Here is a 25,397-nt window from a genome sequence, read left to right on the forward strand (position 1 = left end):
CCTGCTTTCATTACCACCCAGACAGACTATTTCAACATACTATATAAGAACTCCTCGGCTTATGACTGCAATTGAGTCCCAAATTTCTGTTGCTAAGTAAGGCATTGCTAGGTGAGTTTTGTCCCATTTTGCGACTTTTATTGCCACCATTGTTAAATGAGTCACTGCAGTTTTTAAGTTAGCAACATGGTGGTTAAGTGAATGTAGCTTCCTTTTCTTTTTCTTTACTTTGCTTGCAAGCAGTTTACAAAACTTCAGGACACAGCCCCTGTCATAAATATGAGTCAGTTGCCAAGCATCTGAATTTGATCATGTGACTATGGGGGATGCTGAAATGGTCATAACTGTGAAAAACAGTTGTAAGTTACTTTTTCCAGTGCCGTTTTAACCACTAAATGAGCTGTTGTAAGTCAAGGACTTCCTGTACTTTACATAGCGTTGCCCTTAACAACTATTTGGAAACTACAATTAATCCAGACTGCAGAATATTTGGTAGCTATAAAGAAGGAATATAAATACACACACAGACACACGCACTCTCTCTCTCTCTCTCTCTCTCTCTCTCTCTCTCTATCTATCTCTCTCTCTCTATCTCTCTCTCTCTCTCACACACACACACACACACACACACAGAGTGAAATTGTGAGACTGCTTAAAAGTGAATAATCTTATCATTAGCATTATGATTTGGTACAACAGATAAGATAATTTATTTTTCTTTGATGATTCTGATTTTAACTCAATAAACAGACACAAGCTAAAAGCATAACTATTTCTAGTCCCGTTGCAGCTCCAACTATAGTATCTGCCTTTCTTATAGCTGTTTGGAAGATGATTTTTTTTCATGATTTCATCTTATACCCTTACATTTAATACTCTCAGAAGAATTCTGTTGAGAAGTAACAAAATGTGTGATTTTGTTTTAATAAAAGAAAAATGATTATCCAGTAGCTTGTGTTATTTCTCCCTCTGATGGCAATGTTAAGGAAGTGCAGTTACTATAATAAAGTCTTGTTTTATATTTTACTTTGCAAGGTGGCTTCAGAATTTTCCGTCTGTCATTTGCAATAATGCTTTCTCAACTTGTTACTACTATAAATGTGAAATTAGAAAAAAAAATACTGTCAAATAGCTATATACTACTAGAGAGATGATGAAGATGATTTCTGTCTACCTTTTCAACATAGGGTGAATAAATTACAACCAGATTAGATTCCAGGATTCCATCTGGGTCGATCATCAGGACCAGAGACTTAGTCTTCCAAACTTTTGGACTCATGCTGGAGCCAGGGAACCTCTATCTACCAAAATGTGTGCGTTGAGCTATTCTATGCATAGTATTTATGTAGTGCCTGGTTGTGTGGGGCTTTTTCTTTTCCTTGATTGGGGTTTTGATGGCTGGCTATTAAGTCATTAGCTGTTGTTTCCTTCTGCTGCCAAGTCCTCTTAAATCCTTCTAAGTACCTGATAGTCTGGTGTAAATTAGCACTCCTGTTGACTGACAAGGGCCTGTTTCCCAGACTTCAATTATTTTCCTGGATATCTTTGTACTTGCTCGGCCAACAATCTTTGTACCTGTGAAATTGAATGTGTGTCTTTGTTCACTGCAATGTGAGGATATCAATAAGTTCGGATCTCTTTGTCTGGCTGTTCTCTTGTGGTCTTTCAATCTAAGGTTAGCTACCTCCCCATCTGTTCTACATACTCACAAGGGCAATCCACCCTGTTTATCCAGTAGATTACATTGGAAGATCTTCCATCTCCAAGTAATATTTGCAATGCTTGATTTGTCCTTTTATGATAGCCTCTGGGCAGTGTGCAATGCCCACTTGCGGATCTCAGAAGCTGTGTACTACTGCTTCCAAAATGTTTCTGATGTATGGCAGGGTGTGCTTAGTCTTATATCTTCTTTCTTCCTTTCTCTAGATTAGATGATTAGATTGGATTGGATTCCACCCATCAAATTTAAGCACATGAGATGCTTTTCTCTCATCTTAACCACCTTCTTAGCTTGGGTCAAAGGGGGTCTTCTTCTCTGCTACTCTAATTGCAGAACCCTCATGGAAGTGTTGAGTTCACACTTTTACACTGCATTAGAAGTAATAATAATGACTGGATTCTCATGGGCCATGGATGTGAGAATCCACAAGTATCCTGGCTGGAATACTTCTAAGCAATTTAGGACAATTGTCACCAGCATAGCACCACTATTGTCCTTTATCCTAAGATCCTTGAGGACTTTCTTTTCATGCAAACATTGCCACTGTCCTATCTGGAATACTGAGAAATAGAGGCTTCAGCTTGGAAAGTGCTAGAAGTGCCATCACAAAGCCTTTCTGCCCCACCCCTTACCCCTGCCCTAGAAAGGAGATGTTGGCAGTGGTTGCTCTTATCACACTGCCCTTAAGCCTTTCATGAAACTACATGTGGAAATCTCACAAAAGCTCATGCTCTGTGGCAGCAAGAAGGAGAAAATGTTAGTTAGCGAAATCCAGGCAATTAAAAAACCTGCCCAGGCCACAGGAGGAGAAATTGGAAATCACCTTCTCTCAGCTATCAGTTATGGAATCACTGGAGCAACAGAATGGAAGGCAAAGTTGCTGTACAAATTTTTTGCAGAGGCAAAACTTCAAGAAATAGTTCCTCAAATTAATTTTATCCAGGAGAAGATTTGAGCTTGAAATGTGTCCTTTTGCCTCATAACTCACATTTTTTTGGACTTACAATATGAAGAACTTAATTGAACATTGAGTTTTAATTCTCTCTAAATAGTCCAGCTAATTTCTAATGTGTTTTAATTCTCTGGAACATTGTTTCTCAACCTTGGTAGCCTTAAGATGTGTGAACTTCAGCTCCCAGAATTGGCTGTGGTTGAAGTCCATACATCTGAAAATTGTGCAGGTTTGACACATTATTCCAGAACTGCCAACTCAGTTCCTTTGTGTCTGGAAGATGGAGGAAGCACTAAAATTTGGGTGCGGAGCTTTAATTCTAGAGTCCTCTTTTGATAGCTTTCGAAACCCCATCTCAGTGCAGTTCCTGAAAATTGTCAGCCTAGTTCTTGTTATTTTCAGGTAGGAAATAGGTAAAACTTAGTAGTGACAACCTCAAATAGCCATATTAAGTTTTTCAGAACCCAAAATCATGTATCCAATGCTCCAAGGTCTATTTGTATTTGTATTTGTATTTAATAAATTTATAGGCCGCCCAATCCCGAAGGACTCTGGGCAGCTTACAGAAAGTAAATTTTAAAAAACATAAAGAATTAAAAAAACAGAGGAAACAGATTAAAAAAAAAACCACATCAAGCACCCAGTCTGGTCGGGGCTGGACCTCAGTCATGAGGTCAACAGCCCCAGGCCTGCCGGAATAGCCAGGTTTTGATAGCCTTTCGGAAAGTCATGAGAGTAGGTAGGGTCCGGATCTCTGGGGGTAGTTCATTCCATAAGGTGAGAGCGGCTACAGAGAAGGCCCTCCCCTGGGGAGCCACCAGCCGACATTGTCTGGTTGATGGCACCTGGAGAAGGTCCACCCTGTGCGATCTTATCGGCCGTTGGGAGGTATGCGGCAGCAGGTGGTCTCGCGGGTATCCAGGTCCTAGGCCATGTAGGGTTTTAAAGGTAATAACCAGCACCTTGAATTGCGTTCGGAGACCAATAGGAAGCCAGTGCAGCTCGCAGAGGATAGGTGTAACTTGGGTGTATCTTGGTACACCCAGTATCACTTGCGCGGCTGCATGCTGGACTAGTTGTAGTCTCTGAACACTTTTCAAGGGCAGCCCCATGTAGAGCGCATTACAGTAGTCAAGTCTTGAGGTGACAAGGGCATAAGTGACCATTTGAAGTGCCTCCCGATCCAGATAGGGCCACAACTGGTGCACCAGGTGAACCTGGGCAAAGGCCCCCCTGGTCACGGCCGACAGGTGATGTTCTAATGTCAGCTGCGGATCCAGGAGGACCCACGAGTTGTGGACCCTCTCTGAGGGGTGTAAATTTTCACACCCCCCCCAGGCTTAGGGATGGACTATCTGGGCTATCCTTGGGGGGCAGCATCCACAGCCACTCGGTCTTGTCAGGATTGAGTGCAAGTTTGTTCACTCCCATCCAAACCCTGACAGCTTCCAAGCACTGGCACATCACTTCCACCGCTATGCTGAGCTGGCACGGGGCAGAGAGATACACCTGTGTATCATCCGCATATTGATGGTATTTAATCCCGTGCCGATGAATGATCTCACCCAGTGGCTTCATGTAGATATTGAATAGGAGGGGGGACAAGACCGAGCCCTGCAGCACCCCATATTTAAGGGGACTAGGGGTTGACCTTTGCCCTCCCACCAACACCGACTGCGACCTGTCAGAGAGGTAAGAGGAGAACCACCATAAAACGGTGCCTCCCACTCCCACCTCTTCCAGCCGTCGCAGAAGGATACCATGGTCGATGGTATCAAAGGCTGCTGAGAGGTCAAGGAGCACCAGAATAGAGGAATGTCCTCTATCCCTGGCCCGCCAGAGATCATCGGTCAGCACAACCAAGGTGGTTTCGGTGCAGTATCCAGGCCTGAAACCAGACTGAAAGGAGTCTAGATAATCTGCTTCATCCAAGGTCCGTCGGAGTTGAAGGGCTACCACCTTCTCAACAACCTTCCCCAAAAAAGGGAGGTTGGAGACTGGATGGTAGTTCTTAAGAATAGCTGGGTCCAGAGAAGGCTTCTTGAGGAGGGGTCTTACCACCACTTCCTTCAGAGGTTGTGGGAAAGATCCCTCCTGCAAAGACGCGTTCGTGATCATCTGGAGCCAGCCTCGTGTTACCTCCCTGCTGGTCGAGACCAGCCAGGAGGGACACGGGTCCAGTAAACAGGTGGAGGCACTCATCGCTCTCATGGCCTTGTCCACTTCCTCAGGGGCGACAAGCTGGAACTCATTCCAGGAAATCTGATCAAGACCCTCCCTCGGCATCTCCGCTGGTACTGTCCAAGTGGAGTCAAGGTCTGCCCGAATCTGAGTGATTTTGTCCAACAGAAACTGAGCAAATTCCTCAACCCTTCCCTGTAAGGGTTCCCCCGCATCCTCCCCCTTCAAGAGGGAGCGGGTTATCCTAAACAGGGTGGCTGAGCGAGATTCTGCGGACGCAATAAGAGTGGAAAAATGTGCATATTTTGCCGCCCATAGCGCCACTAAATAAGTCCTAATAAAGGCTCTTAATAGTGTTCGGTTGGATTCGGAGTTGCTAGCCCTCCAGCAGTTTTGCCCTTTGAGTTGATGAGGCTCCTAACTTCCTCATTTGCCCCTAACATCTCCAAATTATAAAACATACAGCCCATGATTGCCAAAAGCAATATTCTCTGTGATAGGAGTATTCTGATAGGAAGGAAATAATGGTTATCAGATGAGATATTTGTATTTTACTTCTTGAAAATCATGGATCCAAAGGTGGGAAAATTGGAAAATGGGTTATAGTGGATCCTGCAAATAAATAGATACTCTCACATATGTTCTATTTGAAGTTCATACATACTACTTAAAGATTCCTAGGTAATGCAAATGTTTTCCTCATGATCCTCATATCTTAAACCTGGCCCAGCTTCTAAAAAAAATATAAATTTCAAAGCGTGTTTTTCAAATTCATTTTAATTTAAACATTTATGTACTCCCAGTGATTACATAAGTATTTTATCATAGGCAGAAAATAGCCATTCTTGAATCTTAAGTATCTTTGATTTAGTGAATTGTGGCAAAAAGAAAACAGAAAAAAAAAGCGAGAACAATATCAGCACATCTTATTTTCCACAAAGCAGATTATAACAGGAACAATGAATAATTACATTCCAACTCAAGTTCAGATTTGCATCATTTCTTTGGATATCCTGAATTATCTTTTAATACTGTTTGCAGTATTGGAGATAAAATGGGGTGTGGTTGAACAAAACAAGAGCTGAAGACCTACACAAGCTGAATTAACCCTAATCCCCATTTCATTTTCATGCTCTGATTCAACCCTCCCCGTGTCACGTAAATATTCTCTTTCTGAATTATTACTTCTTAATCATTCTTAATAAGATGCTTCTCCTTCTTCTTGGTTCAATATCTGCTGGTGGGCCGCCACCACTTCCTTCATCTGCATCTGGTTTCACTGGGTTATAATAAAAAGGAACAAAATTATATGGCTGTGTGTCAACTGAGCCAATCAAGTTGGGATATAAGTATTTCACCCAGTTCAGATATGCCTTTGCATATCTGTCTAGGTTCTCTTGTGGAATTCGAGGATCCTGTGAAAATAGAAAAAAAATCACTGTATCATTTCCTTCCCACATAAATGACAGATTAAAATACCTATCTGAATAGAAAGATTCTGAAGACGTCACTTTAGAAACCTGAGGATTGTTTGGACCATTGATATCACATTTTCTATAACGACTTTCAAATCTCTGAATTGCCTGACCATGCCAAAGTTATATTTATTTTCTTTATACAATATATCTGCCACTGCCAGATAAAGTTTAGCAGACCAGGGCAAGTCTTTATAAGAGCAATAGCACTTAGACTTATATACCGCTTTACAGTGCTTCACAATACTCTCTAAGCTGTTTACGGAGTCAGCATATTGCCCCTAACAATCCAGGTCCTCATTTTACCGTCCATGGAAGGATGGAAGGCTAGGTCAAACTTGAGCCTGGTGAGATTAGAACTGCCAAATTGCAGTCAGCTGGCAGTCAGCAGAAGTAGCCTGCAGTATTGCATTCTAACCACTGTGTCACCGCAGCTCTTGTCAGATTTCTCATGTGCTATACTACTGATTTGATTTTAAAATTTATAGAAATTCACCAGATTGGATCTAGGATGGTCATTCTTATCTAGGTTTTCAAAGATGATATTATTTTTCTGCTTAATAATTTAGGAGCCTGTCGTATTTACAGCTATGGCAGATTTTTGAAAATGATTTTTGGAATCACCATGTGATGGTACAACATTATGTGACCATAATCATGTGTTCCAAAGAGCACCTAGAAATCTTTATTTATCCAAGAGCCCAGCATTGCAATAAGCATGCCAGGTTTTTTCAGTGTTAAGGGGAAAAGGAACATCTCAGTCACTTTGAAATATTTTAGCAAGGGCAATCCCTTTCCAGCAATATACTGTGGATAGATGGATGGTTCCTTCTGACATTCATTGACATAAAATACCCATATTCATTACTTATCAAGGTTTTGAATGAAGATTCAATTCCTGCTTTCCACAGTTGCTGGCATTGATCAATTCATCCAGCATTCCTTCTAATCTATCAAAAGTCATTCACAAATTTAGCAAAATTCATACATTGGGTTTTTTTTTTAAAAAAAAAAACCTTGATGTAGGTTGGAATACAAGCATCAAGACCCTTTTTTCTTTGTATCTACATACCTCAGCCACACTTGATGCAATGTCTTGTGAATCAGTATTTCTACAGCAATCATTCAAACATTTTGGATCAAAGCAAGTAAATTAGCTTGTGAAAATGATACAGGCATTATACTCACAGGGAATTGAGAAACACCCACAGTGAAAAATAAAGATAGCAGTAATGGTACGATGACTCTCATCTTCTAAAGATATGTCTTGGCAGGGATTAAAAAGAGAGAGAGAAGGAAAATCAGGTCAATGACAAAATGGAAGTGCCAATTGCACCCCTTGATAGAAAACATTTCTTAGCCACATAAAAGGATGAGATACAAATTGGCTAGCACCTGCATTTCATGGAACATTGTGAATTGGCCTGAAGAGGGCTGAACAGGATATTGAGCCACATTCTGTAAAATGAAAAGGAGTAATATACTATGTTTACCAGTAATATGACAAATACATGGGGGTGGGGGTGGGGGTTGGAAATCAGGCTCCTTCAGGTGGCATTTATGGCCAAACAGCTGTTTCAGTCTGAGAAAAATTGAGAAATTTTGTTCACTATAACAAGGATTTACATATCTACTATTATTTGTCAATCAGAAATAGTGTGGTGTAATTGCCCCCATTGGGAGAGATGCAATATAGATGAAGGAACAAATGCCATCTCAGTTTCTGATTGAAAATGGATCTTATCTATTGCAATCGGGATGTAGGTGCCTTTGCTTTTTTTCAAATATATCTTCCTCTTCTCATTCTTAAACACTTTCCCTTATCTTTTTTCTTCAAGGTTTCACATAAAAGCTTTTAAAACAAGGATCCACCTCTGAAATTTTGTGATTTCCAAGAATATTTCTGGGCTCATATGTACCCAATAGATTAAAAAGAAGATGTGGGTTGCTGAAACAGATCATGCCTAAGAGATCATGCCAAACAGGTCATGCCAAACCAATCTTACTTCATTCTTTGACAAAGTGATTAAATTAGTAGACCAGTGAAATGCTGTGGACATAGTATACTTAGATTGCTATACGGCATTCAATAAAATAGACCACAACATATTTCTTGGTAAGCTAGAAAAATGTGGGATAGACAGTATCACCACTAGATGGATTTGTAACTGGCTGACAAACCATGCTCAGTGATTACTCCTTAATACTACTCATAGTAGTAGTCCTTAATACTGCTTGTACTATATCTACATGGAAGGAAGGAAGCAGTGGGGTACCACAAGATTCCGTCTTATGCCCAGTACTCTTCAATATCTTCATAAATGACTTAGATGAGGGAATAGAAGGGGAATTCATGAAATTTGCAGATGACACTGAACTGGTAGGAATAACCAACATTCCAGAAGAAAAGCTTAGGATCCAGAAATATCTTGACAGACTTGAACAATGGACAATATTCAACAAAATGAAATTTAATGTGGAGAAAAGCAAGGTTTTACACTTAGGCAGGAAAAACTAAAGGCACAAGTACAGATTAGGTGAAACCTGGCTCAAAAACAGTAACTGTGAGAGGGACCTTGGAGTCCTAGTGTGTCACTTAAATACAAGCCAGCAGTATGTGGAAGCAACCAAAAAAGCTAATACAATCGTTGGTTGTATAAACAGAAGCATAAAATTGAAATCACATGAAGTATTAGTTCCACTTTTAAAAACCTTAGTAAGACCACTTTGGGAATATTTATTCAGTTTTGGTCACCACATTACAAAAAAGATGTTGAGGTATTGGAAAAAGTGCAGAGAAGAGCAACTATGATGATTAAGAGGCTGGAGACTAAAACATAAGAAGAATGGTTGCAGGAACTGGATATGGCTAGGCTAGAGAAAAGAAGGACTAGGGGGTGACATGATAGCAGTATTTCAGTATTTGAGGGGCTGCCACAACAAAGAGGGGGTCAACTTATTTCCCAAAGCACAAGAGGGCAAGACAACAAACAATGGATGGAAACTAATCAAGGAGAGAAACAACCTGAAATTAAGGAGAAACTTCCTAACAGTGAGAACAATTAACCAGCGGAACACCTTGCCTTCAGAAATTGTGGCTACTTCATCATTGGAGGTTTTTAAGAGGAGACTGGACAGCCACTTGTCTGAAATGGCATAGGGTCTCCTGCTTGAGCAGGGAGTTAGACTACAAGACCTCCTTACAGCTTTATTCTGAATTATTGAGTAGCCCATTATTTGCTCAGAAATAATATCCATGTACTCAGAAATAAGACAAAAGTAAGCCAGGGAAGGAAGAAAGCTTTTGGTACCTGGATGAAGTCACAGATCATAGAACCCTAGTTCTCATTTTGTGTCAGCTCTCCTAACATATTCCTCAACCCCCAAAGTGTACAGTCATATCCAGAAAGTTTATCTATCTATGCCCCAGTTGCTTATGTGAAGAGCGGAACAAGGAGAACAGCAGCTGGATTACTACCTAGAACAGTTCCTGGTCATGTAAGCCACATACAAATTGAACTACTGCAGTGTGTTCTAATGAGTTGGCAACTGACTTTGGCTTGGCAGCTATAGCTAGTACAAAATATGAGAGGACCTTGGTTGCCAAAGGTGCAGCCCACTTAAGCCTGATATTTATCTGTTCATAAAGCCCCGTGCTGTACCAAGTTGCTACTGAGATAAACTCAAGAATATTTGGATGTCTGGCAAAGTGTTTCCCACCATCATATACCCTCCTATCCATTAAAAATCATGAGAATACCTTCCTGGTAGTTTGACAACTGCCAGAATTTTATTTTATTTATTATCCAATTTCTACACTACACACCTCACCTAAGTGATTCACAATTTTTTCTTGTGGTAAGTCAAAAGATATAAGCAATTCACTTGTGGAAATCCTTCCCTGTTCCGTTATGGTTGGTGGTATGTTTTAGAAGCTTTTGATACTCATCTATGGCATGTGTCTAAGGCTCTGATTCTTTAGAAATGCTGTGTGAATCAATCTGAGTCATATTGTTATCCTACCTTGACAGAGGTTTAAGGAAGTTTTGATTTTAAACGCATTTTAGACTTTTTCATTGTGTACACATTCTTAATTGGTTTGAACCTCCCAGATAACAATCCCAATTTGGGATTACATTGGTGTTTTTCTTTTTAAAGCAGTGAAATAGGGGCTATAAAGTTTATAATTCAATCAATCTGCTTATTGCTCAAAACCCAGATTCCAATTTCTCTTTAGAAAAAAAATAGTGAAAGTATATAGATTTTGTACAATGTTAATTCCAACAAGCAGAAATAGAAAGCCAGTTTGTAGAAAAAAAGGACATACCTAGTTATAGGTTGATCCCACTTTCTATAGCACTCCTAGAAAATCTGAATGACAGCTGTGGTTTCACTGCCCCATTCCAGGCTTCATCATTTGTCTCATGTTCTTTATGGTCCGTTGGTCCAGAGTTGTGTGAACTACTGCAAAAAGAACAGAACTGCCTTCAAGACAATGTTGCTTCATTTTTATAAGGCTAAATCTGCTCGTCTGATTCACACAAAGAGGCCTTATTCAGTTAAGGTCATGGAGTTGTGATCCACCAGGTAAGCCATAAATCTTGAGGGTCCAGGAACTAAAGGTTTAATTCCTCATTAAGCTGATCAAGAGGTATGGCTTATCTTGAAAAATGAGTGAATGCTGTAAATTAGGGCTTGTGTTTGTCTTATTTCTTTAGATAATCAGGCTGTTTTTCTGGATTCTTTAGCATTCTTGTGGTAATAAATTTCCCCTTTTCACTTGCCTTATCCTAGGAAGAAGCCGGCCTCTGAATCAGATGTATCGTCATTTACGTTTCAATATCTTCAATGGAATTCACCATTGGTCAAGATTTTTGACATTGCGTGATTTCCTCCATGTTTTTGTAAGGTGAGCTGAACATCAGAATTTAGTTTTTGTTGCATGTATCACCTGTTTTTCCTCAGACAACTCAAGCTCACTTTATTGGGGTTTTCTCTTCATTTTGTCCCACAATAACCTATAAGGGCAACTGAGCTGAGAGGAACTGGCCTAAATTCCAAGCTGTATGTTCTAGAGCGAAGGGGGATTTAATTCCTTCAGGCCTACTCCAGCATCCATCCATATCTCCCTCCCTCCCTCCCTTCCTCCCTCTCTCTCTCTCTCTCTTTCAATTAAATCTCATTACCAGAATGTTCCAGGCTTCGATATACTGTATATATTATCACTAAGTTATGGGACCTATATTTAATCTTGTTTATCGTAAGATTAGGACTATAGCCAGTGGTGGGATTCAAATAATTTAACAACTGGATCTCTGCCCTAATGATTTCTTCCAACAACCAGCTCACCAAACTGCTCAGAAAGTTAACAACCGGTTCTCCGGAAGTGGTGCGAACTGGCTGAATACCACCACTGACTATAGCCATCATCTTCCACATTATTAGCTTGTATCTGATCAGAAGAATATAAGAACTTATATTAAAGGCAAATATAAAAGGATGAAGGGGAAACATGTTGTAATTAGTATCTTCAACTTACAATCATTCAGTTAGCGACCGTTCAAAGTTACAATGGTATTTTAAAAAGCGATTCATGACTGGTCTTCACATTTATGGCCATCGCAACTTCCCTATGGTCATGTGATCAAAATTCAGGTGCTTGGCAACCAGTGTGTATTTACAATGATTGTAGTGTCCCATGGTCATGTCATGGCCATTGTGACTTTTCCAGCTGGCTTCTGAGGAGCAAAGTTAATGGAGAAGCTGGATTCACTTGACATCCATGTGATTTGCTTAACAACCATAGCAAAAAAGATTGTAAAATTGGTGTTTAATAATTGCCTTGCTTAGCAATGGAAATGCTGGTTCCAATTGTGGTTGTAAGTGAAAGACTCTGTATGGACCATTCTAGTTGGAGGACGTCTATAGAGACGTCTCAAGTCATCCAGGTCATAGTTGTCCCAAAGGTGCTTTTTCAAGAGACAACTGGACTTTCTTGTTTTTCTTTGAAGACATTTCACTTCTCATCCCAGAAGAACTGAAGAAGCTCTTGTTTTTCTTCAAAGAAAAACAAGAAAGTCCAGTTGCCTTTTGAAAAAGCTCCTTTGGGACATTCTAGTTGGAGGTGATAAGAACTAAAATAAAATAATATCTGAAGAGCCACATGTTCCCTGAATTCAGGGCAAGAAACATTACTTTCTTCATATTAACTTTCTTTCTGTAGGACTTTAATAGTTCAATTTTTAATTGTAGTACAGAGGAATATCTAGAGCTGTTTTTAATCAATCCCATTCTGCCTAATCAGTATTCAACTGGGGGGAGGGGCACATAATTTATATGTATGTTTGTTGTTTCTTTATGCACATTTTCATCTTGTTTAGTTTTTGCTTTGTTTGTTGCTGTTTTTCTTTTTTTGGTTATGCTGAAATTTGTACTTTAACTTTGGAAATAAAATAAAAATTAAAAAATTAAAAAAAAATATTTACACATGCACCATTGTTACTTTCATTGTTTTCCCAAACAAAATATTACATGTATCACCATGCCTACTTTCAGTTTTGTCACATTTGGAGGCTTTTGAAATAATGGAGGGGATAGGAATATCTTGATCAGTTGCAACAAAGAGGAAGAACCTGCAAGATGCATTTCAGTCGATATAAATGTAAAATTCTACATGGAATAAACTCCCTTTTTATGACTCTGTAATCCAGGGTTCCTGAACTGGTTAGTAGCAGTTCACTGCGCGTGCGCCAACCATGCATTACTTGCACATGCACATTTGACTAAAAATTGCTCTGCTCATGCGCAGAACCATGCCAGCAATGGCAGAAGACACCGGAGAACTGGTTCGGGGGGGGGGGGGGTGTCAGGCCTGGGTCACTGCCGGTTCTGCAACCCAGGCCTGAATTCCACTACTGGTTCAGCCGAACCAGGCCAAACCAACAGCAACCCACCCCTGCTGTAATCCCTTAATTCAGGGGTTTTGAGGCAACTGGATGGAGCTGAGTGTTTACTAGCCAGATGCCCTTCCCGACACCATACAGAATTTGATAGCAGGTACTTTTTCTTTCAATTGTAGAAGAGAAATATCTGCTACTACCTGGGATTGAATTTTCAACCTTCATAGTGGGAGGCGAGCATCTTCACGTCGCTCAAAATTCTACATGGAATATTGGTCCAACTCCAGTGTCACATTTTACCAAGGATTTTAATAAACAATTGCATCCAACGGGGAGCAACCAAGATAATATGGTGCATAAAGGAAATTGTAAGGAATATTGAAGCATTAGTATGTAAAACAGAAAGTTGCAAGACAACATGAAAAGTGTCTCCAAGTACTTGAAGAGCTGTCATCGAGAAGACAATAGAATTGTTCAAATGTGTTTCAGAACACAGAACAAGAAGCAATGGGTTTGAACAACAAGGAAGTGTACTTATTCATTAGGGTTATTTATTAGTTTTGTACACCAATAAAGCAATTGGGAGACTCAAACAAATAACCCTGATAGAATCCCCCTTGCCAGCAGTTTCTTTCTGAAACTGCTCCAAAAATGCCCCATTTAACTCATTTCTAGAATGCCATTAGTGTGGCAGTTGAGATTCCAAAATGGAATTCTATTATAAAACAGGGGGAAACTTTAAAAAAGAAATAGCTACTCTATGTACCATTCTTTTCATAAGGGTAGAGAACTACTAATAGTTTATCTCAGCATGCATATGCAGGACAGATTGATTCTGGTTGGATAAAGTCATCTGGAAGCAAACCATGTAGGTAAACTAAAACCAGGATATTGAATGGCAACTGCAAACATCTTGGCAACTATATCTGTAACCTACCCACAAATAGGGCACTGCGGTTTGTACCATCTGCAGTTATAGTGAGCCTTCAAAGGCAACCCCATGTACAGTATATTACAGTAATCCAGGTGCACAGTGTTAAACGCATGAGTTACTCTTGTTTGGGCCCAGTGAGACAACAGGAAACATTTCCTAGCTCTGCAAAAGACTTCCTTGATTTTACTTTCACTGGATATACTGGATGACCATATCTTGGAGATGCTGTAGCAGTAAATTCTTAATTTACCAAGATCCATTTCAATCTATAATTCTTTGAATAAATCACAGAAATACTCTTTCCATATCCTGGTTGAGCTTTGATGTTACCTGTGATGTTACTCTGCTCTAGAGGGGAAAAACTGCTTTAAGCAACACAATGACATTTTCCAGAGAAATTAATCACCTTTCTTAGATATCCCTTTTGAGTAGAGAAATGACATCAAATGGACTCTATTCATGATACAATTGTCTCAGAGTTTTTGTTTAACTGCGACCTATGGAGAATTAAGAAGTTTATATGCCTTAATCCAGCATTTGGTCACACACACATCCCTTTTCCTTTTCCTATTTGCCAAAAGAATGGGGTTTCTTGAATTAAGATGATAAAACAAACAGGAGAATTTCTGCACTTGGGTTTTTAAGGTTTAGAACTAGATTTTGCTAAACCCTGAATATTAAGAACTTGTGAGCTGTTTCAGATCTTTGGCTCTGTGTGGCAAAGAAGAATCCCTGTAAAATGAAGCAAGTTGAACCAGGAAGGTTTTACAAGTGATGCTTCATATTATTGTAGAAAGGGAGGGTGTAAAAAAGAGGCATGCTTTACTTTATAAAATACTTGGATAGTGAGTATGTTGGGTGGGAGGAGGAAGAAGAATTGAAGCAAGTGACTAAGAGATTTACTGTTTAATCACAGGAATAATTCAGTGTCTCTCAATCAAGGGGTTCTTCCTCAAACCAAGTTAAAGTTCTCAAACAAACAGAAAATTGTACTGGCGTAAAATGTGTACTCTCCACTGGGAATCCTTATCAATGTCACTGGTGAGGGTGCCCTTATGTGTGGAATAGTGCTCATTATAGAAAGGAACAAATAGATTTCTCCAACTTTTCTTCTCTCCAATAAAATATCATCAGCCATGGGAAAACATCCACCATCCATTCTGCATGAAGTGGGATGATGATGGTGCTAAAGAGGAGAAGAATTTTGACAGATGGAAAGATAGGCAGGCATATCTTATTGTGGGAATTCATGCTGGATTGGCACCAATGGCTTATGTGAGACATTCCGTTTATAGTTGGACTCTATTCCTGAAATAGCTCTATTCTGTACTATTGCTAAACCTTTGTTAAAAGAAGTCTAACAGCAGCTGATTATTGGGTTCTCTTTGAATGCAACCAGCAGAAAATACTTGGATGGAATCAGAGTTATTCCTCTGGATTCTTTTGGATATACATATATACTCTTCCAAGCGTGCTAAACCTATTTTCAAACACAACTCAAACAATGGCTGACATCATAGGGACATAAAGCAGTAGAGAAAGTGATGGAGATTTTTCTCCTGCTTCTGCTACGGACACCACTCCTCTGGTGTTATTCACACTGATCCAGTTCTCTAAGCAAGAGGCAGTTTTGAAAGTTGGCAAAAAGACAGTGGACCATACTCTGCTTAAAGCAGAATGGCTGGAAAGAAAGTGACAGCAGAGCAGAGGAGGCGTGCTAGACTGATTCTACTGACTAGAGTTCATCTGACTGCAACATCAAAAAGAGCCAGCTTGGTATAAAGGCTAATGTGTTGGCCTGGAAATCAAAGAATTCTGAGTTCTAGTCTAGGTGTAGTCCCCCCTTAGCCTTTTCTATAATAATTAAACATATCAACAAACCCAAAATCAATGTTTCATTTTTTTCCTAAGGCATTCGTGATACTGCCAACATATTTAATAGCAATGTTCCAGATCTTTCTGCCAATGTTTCAGGTCCATTAAGCCTAAAAGAGAAGTGTCTTGTTTAATTTTTATATTTACTTTAAGAATCTTCTGTGTTAAAATATGAATCTTACCCAGTGGTGGGTTTCAATTTTTTTTAGAACCTATTCTGTAGGTGTGGCCTGTTTTGTCGGAGTGGCTTGGTGGTTGTGTGACTGGGTGGATATGGCCAACTTGGAAAATGTGATGAAACTCACTTAACAACGCTATTGCTTAGCAACCAAAATTTTGGGCTCAATTGACCCCTGCTCTAAGTGGTCATGAAGGCCTTGGTGAAATATGATGTAAAGCTTCCAAGGAAATGGTGTGCTTTTATCAGTTCCTGACACTGTATTTCACTCATTTACCCAGAATACTATTGTCCAAGATGATCAGATCAATTAAATTCAGCAGTCACTTCAGACTACATAACATAGATTTATGTCTGTTGATTTTGTTCCAAAATTAAAAATATTCCACTCTCCTACTGTTCAATGAATCATATTTTCATGCATACCATTACCATACCATACCATTTTGTAATGGAAGAGTCATTCACATTGACTTTGGCCCACATGAGAGGAGCCATAACTTCTTGGATCTTGTTCTGTAATGTGTTTATGTGATTTCTGTGGTCTGCAGTCTTGTAAGGATTCCAACAGGTTAGATAGCTACCTATGGAAGGATTTACTATTATACCTAATCTTCTCCATCTCAAGACTGATAATCACAAATGAATTGAATCCTCAGATATTCCTTTTGAGCCAAGTATGACCAGCCTGTGAGATGAGAACTTCATTGTAAAGAAAGGAGCCAAAGTTTGTGAGATTTATCTAGAACAGAGCTGGCTCCAGCCAGTAATCAGCCAATTTGGCCATGATTATCCCTTTAATTGACTTTATAGTGGTAAGGGGCAATTAATTTTTTACATGTTGGGTTATCACATGTTTGATTAATTTGTACTGAAATAAATGAAACAAATTCTAAGAACTTGCTCAGGACTGAAATGGTTGCTTGGTTGCTCTCTGAGCTTACTTGTTTTCTTGCAGACATTTCATTACCCTAACTGGGTAACATCATCAATGCTAGTAAGATGCTGTTTGCTGTCAGTTTATATTCTGGTGTCTTGCCTGTCCCTCTGTGTGTGTGTGGTCTTAGAGATGCTTTGGTTGGGCTGTTTACTGATGACTCTGGCTGTTTCTTGATTATAGCAATAGCAATAGCAATAGCAGTAGACTTATATACCGCTTCATAGGGCTTTCAGCCCTCTCTAAGAGGTTTACAGAGAGTCAGCATATTGCCCCCAACAATCCGGGTCCTCATTTTACCCACCTCGGAAGGATGGAAGGCTGAGTCAACCCTGAGCCGGTGAGATTTGAACCGCTGAACTGCTGATCTAGCAGTAGCCTGCAGTGCTGCATTTAACCACTGCGCCACCTCGGCTCTTAGGGTATTGCTTACTTGATTATTGGTCAGAAATTGGTCTGAAGTTAACCTTGAAGTTAATCAATGCTAATCTGGGTGCTGATTACTAGTGGAAAAATGTTTGAGTCTTTTTGTTCTCTTTTGGGCTGGTTGGTTGTCTCTTTTGCATCGACTATACATGTTGTTAATGTCTATGTGTCTCTTGATGTCTGATTTGTCAGAGTGCCAGGCTTCTAGAAATTCCCTGGCATTTTTGGACTTAGCCTGGTCTAGGATTGTCACATTTTCCCAATTCAAACTATGGTTAAATCTGTCTATATTTGTGAAATTAAAGAATTTTCATCATGTCTTCTGACTGCGATATGGTGTTCATGGATGCACCGTCCCAGTCTTCTGCCTGTTTGTCCTACATAGTAGTTGTTGCAGTTCTTTCATTGTATGTTGTAGACAGTGGTGGGTTTCAAAAATTGTTCGAACCTACTCTGTGGGTCTGGCCTCCTTTGTGGGAGTGGCTTGCCACCCATGTGACCGGATGGGAGTGGCTTGCCACCCATGTGACCGGATATGAAGATGCCGACGACACTTGTCAGAGCCACCTTAAATTACCTCACATACAGCACTGGCATGCATAAGAATATGATGTAAACTTGTTTTTTAAAAGGCATCTTTGGTTTGTGTTAAAACAACACACGCAATGTTCTAATTGCACCACAAACGCAGTAGTCATCCTTTTACAGAGGCACTGAGTTTTATAAATATGAGCATGATAGTGTAGAATAATCATATCCAAGGACCAGTGATGGGTTTCAACAAATTTTTGAACCTCTTCTGTAGGTGTGGCCTGCTTTCTGGGTCCACTGGTGCAACCTCTTCTAACCGGTTCAGTAGATTTGATGAACCGGTTCTACCGAATAGGTGTGAACTGGTAGGAACCCACCTCTGGTTGTAGACGACTATTGTTTTCTTCTTCTGGGGTTGCTAAATCTTTTAGTTACTGAAGATATTTTGAAGGGCTTTTTGTTGGCTTGTGTGCTGTGTTGATTCCATGTGGTTGTGGTTTCTGAGATATATTTGCTGTGGCAATGTGATTCTTTCTAGGGTTTGTGTTGGTTGTGCTCAGCGGTGGGTTCCTAACTGGTTTACTACCGGTTTGCTTGTGCTTGCACGCACACACATGATGCTTCTGCACATGCACAGAAGCTTCTGCACATGCACAGAAGCATCCAGGCAGGTGGGCGGAGCCTCCCACACCATTATTGCCGGTTTGCCCAAACCGAGTCTAACCGGGAGCAACCCACTTCTGGTTGTATTGTATTGGGTTGACTGGTCAGGAACTTTTTAGGTATATTAGTGACAGGAGGAGAAAAATGTGCATGAGGGGTCCTTGGGCTCTCTTGGTGGTTTTCTTGCAGATGTTTCATTACCCAACCTAGATAACACCATCAGTGCTAGTAAAAAGTGCAGTTTATATTCTATCTAGTGGCTTGACATGTCAGTGTTGATGAGGGTGGTCTTAGAGATTCTTTGGCCAGACTCTTTGATGTTGGCTTCATTAGCAGTTTCTTGACTGGGGTATTGTTTACTTGATTGTTGGTCTGATGTTAACTTTTGAGTTGATCTACGCTGATTTGGGTGCTGATTGCTGGTGGAGTTGTGTAAACTCCAAATTGTTTTTTTTTAATGCAAACAATTCTTAAGTTAAGGGATGCCCTGACTCAGGGATGTGATCCTACCACTTTAATAACTGGTCCACTGAGCACGCACTTTGCGCATGCTGCACGTGTGTGCACAATTTACAAAAAACTCACTTTCCACATTACTGCTGGTGAGGAAAACAGCTGAGGAGTGGCAGACACTGCCACTCTGGGCTTTGGAAAAGGAAATATAGGCGAGTATAGTGCAGGGGCACGCAGGCAGGCCTACTTCAAAGTCAGAGCAAACCAGTTCGTTCCCAGCTGATAGTCAGAGCTACCGGTTTGCCCAAACTGGTCTGAACCAGTAGAATCCCACCCCTGTCCTGACTGTAGCAAACCATCTAAACAAATACTTATGCCCAGTCTTCTAAGAAGTAAATGCCAGTAACAAAAATAGGATGGAGGTTCACACTTGTCCTAGCAGTACACGTTCTTTTTTAGAGTTGGCGGATAGTTAAATCTTAATAAAGGAAAGGGTTTGGATGGTATTCATCCTAGAATTCTGAAGAAAGTTCTAGGTGTGTTCCCTCGATCATTAACTGACCAATTTAACTGGTCTCTTTTAACAGATGAAGTTCTTCAGGACTAGTAAAGATCTAATTTTCTACCCATTCACAAGAAAGGAGCTAGGGAAGAAGCTGGAAACTTTAGACCAGTGAGCTTAGCATCTATAGCAGTGAAGTCAATAGAATCACTACTGAAAAAAATGATTAATGAACATTTAAAAGTGCACAACTTGTTAGACGCAAAGCAGCATGGCTTTATTGAGGGTGGAAAGTATCAAACTAATCTGATTGACTTTTTAAACTATGTTACAAATGTTTTGGATAAAAGTGGTGCCATGGACATGGCCTATCTGGATTTTAGCAAAAGCATTTGATACAGTTCTAACAGAATGGCAACATAATGAACTGAGTTGTACAAGCTGGGGTGTGGTTCCATGGCTAAATAGAGCCCAGTGTGTGATTGTTAATGGGGCACTATCTGACCAGAGACCAGTCACAACGGATGTATCACTAGCTCAGTCCTAAGTCCTGCTCTGTTCAAAGTGTTTTTAAGTGATGCAACAGAAGGATTGCTAGATAAGATTTGTCTTTTTGCTGAAGGCAAAAAGGCGGATAATAGAGTTGATATTCCTGGGGAGTATTCAAAGCACATTAAAAAAAATTGGCATTGCTGGAAAATTAATTTAAAAAATGTGAATATTGCATTTTGGGTTTTCTAAATGTAAGGCCATGCATTTGGGAAGAAGAATCCATTGGCTGTCAGGCCTGTATTTATATTCCTTTTAGAATTTTGGCCTGCCACACTTTCTCTTATTTCATTATGCTGTTTCTTTAAGTATAGTTGATGGGAGAGGGGAATAGAAGGAGTAGGATTGTGGAATGTATTATTTTCATTCTTTACTAGGAGCCAAGGTCATCCTTTGTCTCCGTACTTTCACACCTGACCGGAAGCAGCTGGGTGGAGACGCCAGCGTGGAAGAAGAAGATTGGACCATATGATGGACTGTGGGTGTGGGGACAAGATTATGAACTTTTAACTGGGTGGGATTCTGATGTAACTTCCAGAGTTGGAATCCCACAGCATGATGCCAACATGCCTGCCTTATTAAATTGGAACTTTAAGCATAGTTTTGGCTTCGACTCTGATTTAATTCTGCATGGTATTTGGAACGCTGACATTGGCAGGGTATAGTATTATTGGGGGTACAATGTTAGGCAGAATAGAAGAAAAGGATTTTGGTGCATTTATAGCAGTTGACTGCAAAGTGAGTAAACAATGTGGCCAGACAACTGTGAAGGCAAATAAAATTCTGGGATGCATTACTACAGGGTTCACCAGCACAAAAAAGGAGGTCCTACTCCCACTATATAGGGCGTTAGTTGGATCCCACTTGGAATACCTTGCCCAGTTCTGGATACCTCAATTAAAAACGATATTGATATGATCAAGCAAGTCCAGAGATGGGCAACAAAAATGATGCAAGATCTAATGAATAAAATGTATCAGGAGAGATTGGAGGAATTGAATATGTAGAGCTTGGAGGGTGATTGAAACATTTAAATATATTAAGTGTGTGAATAAGGTTCTAGAAGGCAGAAGTTTCAAAATTAAGCAAAAATCAAGAACACAGGGATATAACAAGGGAACATCAAAAGTAATGTTAGAAAGTACTACTTCACAGAAGGAGTAATGGAAGCTAGGAACCAACTTCCAGCAGAGGTAGTGGATCAATTATTTATTACTGAGTTTAAACACATTTGGGATAAACACATGCCCTTTGGACAATGTTTCCCATCTCACTCATAAACACTCTCACCTACACATACACACACATGAATATAAACAAAAATCTGAAAGAAGAAATGTAATGCTAATCAAATTTATTTAAAAGAAAATACAGCAAAAATTAAAAAGTCAGTCTAAATCAGGGTCATTCGTTCAGTTGTACCAGAAGCAAATAGGTGTCTTCTAGATATCCTGCACAGAGCATCTCAGCAAGATCTATAAAACAGGGCGGGGGGGAGATGATCAGGTATTATTTCAGAACTTTCAGCTCTACAACTAGAATAAGTGTTGCCCGCCTACTTTGTAAGTTAGTTCTCACAGCTCCAGAATAACTGTTATGTTCTTTGCTCTAAGCAGCCTTTATCAAGTATCCATTCAGATGTCTTCCCCATGGATTCCCCATACCAGAAAAACATGTTGTTGGGGAAGGCAGATCTAGAGTCTCACTCAAGGGGTAATTCCTGTATAGGCTTAATTTCTTTTTCTCCATTTCTCCTCTTTGATTCAGAACATCAAGGGACTAAGGATCAGGGAAATAGCACACTCTGCTCCCAGCCACAGAAACAGTGATAAGTGGCTCTGGAGCATCTTCTCTATTCACCAGCAAGCGCTGCCATCTTGTTTTTAAGTTCTGCACATGCACAGAACACTTTTAATTGAACTTCTTATGCATGCACTGTGCACATCCAGGGCATGCACACACACAAAGTGTGCACACAAGCGAACCAGCAATAAAGCCGGCCGGAACCCAACCCTGGTGCAGATGCTTGCCCACCACTTCCATGACCTGGTTCCAAACAGTTCAAGGCCCAGTAATGGGCTGCAGACCATGAATTGGGGACCCCTGCTATATGAGATTACGCAGTATATAAGTTATTATCCAGGATTTAGGCCTTCTTGTTATAAAGTAAAACTATAGTATAAAGGACAACACAGGGTTTAGTTTTCTATCACTTTTCTACCATTTTTCTATCACTAGGAGTGACCTTGATTGGAGTTCTGGTAATTATAAGGTTTCTTAAATGAAAAATGAAAAATCAGGTTTAGTAACCTGAAAAAGTTTAAGCACTTATGCTACAGAAGTACCAAGCTAGGTAAACAGTAAACATCTGTTTGGTGGTACTTGGGCAAGGAGATTTCATCCAAAGCTTTAATTCGCTTGGTAAAGGGCAGAATTTATATTACCATCTATTTTTCACAGGATGACCCCAGATGGTTCACAGCAACCAATTAATTTTTAAAAAAGCCATCCCACCTTCCAACACAAATACCAAGTTCCCGAACCATCCTATACTACCTGAGCTTCAGGGAACAGCTTTCCTATGCCTGAAGTCTAAAAGGATAAATAATCTTGGAATGGTAGTAGAAGTAGCCCACAGGACATCCCCTTTTAGGGTGAAATGTCTCAGAAGGACTTACCAGTCAACAAAACAGGTTTAGCCTCCGGGAGGTCCTGGGGGTCCTGGGGGTCCTGGGGGACCCGGGGGTCCTGGGGGACCAGGAGGACCTGGGGGGCCTGGAGGGCCTGGGGGGCCTGGAGGACCTGCAGGGCCTGGGCCTCCTGGAGGACCTGGGGGGCCTGGAGGTCCTGCAGGACCTGGGCCACCTGGAGGCCCAGCAGGCCCCGGAGGCCCAGCAGGCCCTGCAGGCCCAGCAGGTCCCGCTGGGCCTCTGGCCCCTGGAGCTCCTGGTGGCCCTGCAGGGCCTCTACCGGCTGGCCTAGCATACTTTAAAAGAGAATCAATTGCGTTTGGATAAGGGCCATAATTTGGAGCTGGATAAGATGGATATCGGTATCTCCGTCGTTCATGGCTTCCACTTTCACTGCTGGCCTGGAAGGGAAGGAGAAGAATGAGGAAACTATCACATGAAAATGGATAAATGGATTTAATGTTGGGTTTACAATTAATTTAAACCATTTCATTTTTTTTGTGCACCAATTGCAGCCTTATTTGGATCGGGATGCGCTTCTAACAGTCACTTATACCTTTGTCACCTCGAGGCTGGATTATTGTAATGCACTCTACATGGGGCTACCCTTGAAAAGCATTCAGAGACTGCAATTAGTTCAGAATGCGGCCCCGCGGGCGATATTGGGTGTGGACACCTGTCCTCCGTGAGCTGCACTGGCTACCAATTGGTCTCTGGACTCAATTCAAGGTGTTGGTTATTACCTTTAAAGCCCTACATGGCTTAGGGCCAGGATACCTTCGAGATTGCCTGCTGACACATACCTCCCAGTGGCCAGTAAGATCCCACAGATTGGGCCTCCTTCAGATGCCATTGGCCAAACAATGTCGGCTGGCGGGCCCTCAGAGGAGAGCCTTCTCTGTGGCTGCTCCGACTCTCTGGAACCAGCTACCCCCAGAGATCCGGACCATAACCACTCTGATGGCCTTCAGGAAAGCTGTAAAAACTTGGCTGTTCCGGCAGGCCTGGGGCTGTTGACCTCACTGCTAAGGTGCGGCCCCGACTAGAATGAATGTATGAGGGGTGTCTGTAGTTTTTAAATTGTTTTGTCGTTATGTGGTTTTTATATTTCTTGTAAGCCTCCCAGTGTCCTTTGGGATTGGGCGGCCCCATGACCAAATCAGCCCATCAGCTATGGGACTTATGGAGCTGATTACCCAAGCCAAATCAATCAGCTAGAATTGCAGTTCATCATAAGAGCACCAAATATTTTGGGGCTCCTGGAAAATCATATGAAAAATGAACTTCCAAGGAACATCATCCCAAATCCACCAGGGGAAAATTTTTAGCAGGAAATACTTAATTTGAGACCTCTAAAGCAGTGATGGCGAACCTTTTTTCTTATGGCGTGCTAACATTGTGTATGTGTGCATTATCACATGTGTGTGCATGCACACACCAATTCAATTGTCCTCACCCACCTGCGCATGTGCGCACGACTCCTCCCCAACCTCCGGAGGCTTTCCTGAAGCCTGAGGAGGACAAAAACTGCCTACCCCGGCCCTCCGGAACGCCAAAAATCAGCTGGCCAACATGCACATGTGTGCCAGAGCTGACTGCTGGCATGCCAGAAATATGGCTCCAGGTGCCATTGGTGGCACACATGCCATAGGCTCACTATCATGGTTCTAAAGTATGCCAGTGTTTCTCAGCATTAGCAATCGTAAGATATGTAGTCTTCAACTCCCAGAATTCCACAGCCAGCCATTCCACACACTTTAAAGTTGATGAAGTTGAGAAACACTGCTCCATGGTCATGAGAAGGAGAATCTGGTTCAAGTCTCTGCAAATGATGAACTTCCTATATGGACTCAACATTCCTTCTCTCTCCCTTTCTCTCCCTGATTCCTTCATCCCTGCCTCCTTTTTGCAGTGTGGAATCATAATGCTGACTTCCCTCACTGAACCTTCAAGCAAGAACCTTGAAAAAAGATTGTCTGCTCAACCCACTCCATAAACACCACATGACCACCTGACCATCACATTCTTACTGTCATTTTTTTCAGGCATTAAATAAAACCTAAAATTTCTATCATGCAATCACAATAAAATAATGTGTACCTTTAAAGGGACAACAAGGGCGAGAAGACAGGCAAGAACAATCACAATTTTCATTTTGTTGGATAAACCTGTAAGATCAAATAGTTACTGTATTAGTTATTAATAATTAGTTAACTAAATGCCAAGTTTATTTATGCTGCTCAAGAAAAAAATGGTTGATATCCAAATGACTATTAGAACTCTCTTTTACCATGAGATGGACATCTGGAATTTTGCTTCCCAGATCTTGTGTTTAAGAAGTGATATAATCATGCATTGATTTCTAATTAATATGCATCTCTCTCTCTCTCTCTCTCTGTGTGTGTGTGTGTGTGTTTGTGTGTTCCAGCATA

The 25,397-nt window shown here is 40.8% G+C and overlaps 1 protein-coding gene across 1 annotated transcript in view; it reads right to left on the reverse strand.

Annotated features, from left to right (window-relative positions):
• Nucleotides 1-23,260, reverse strand: part of AMTN (amelotin) — a 50,158-nt gene extending 26,898 nt beyond the window's left edge. Inside the window, exon 1 of the mRNA XM_032213812.1 lies at nucleotides 22,954-23,260. Coding sequence (XP_032069703.1) covers nucleotides 22,954-23,260 — 307 coding nt within the window. The remainder of the gene's footprint in view (nucleotides 1-22,953) is intronic.
• Nucleotides 23,261-25,397: the final 2,137 nt, after the last annotated feature.

This window comes from Thamnophis elegans, chromosome 3 (genome assembly GCF_009769535.1).
Source record: "Thamnophis elegans isolate rThaEle1 chromosome 3, rThaEle1.pri, whole genome shotgun sequence".
NCBI classification, from domain to species: domain Eukaryota; kingdom Metazoa; phylum Chordata; class Lepidosauria; order Squamata; family Colubridae; genus Thamnophis; species Thamnophis elegans.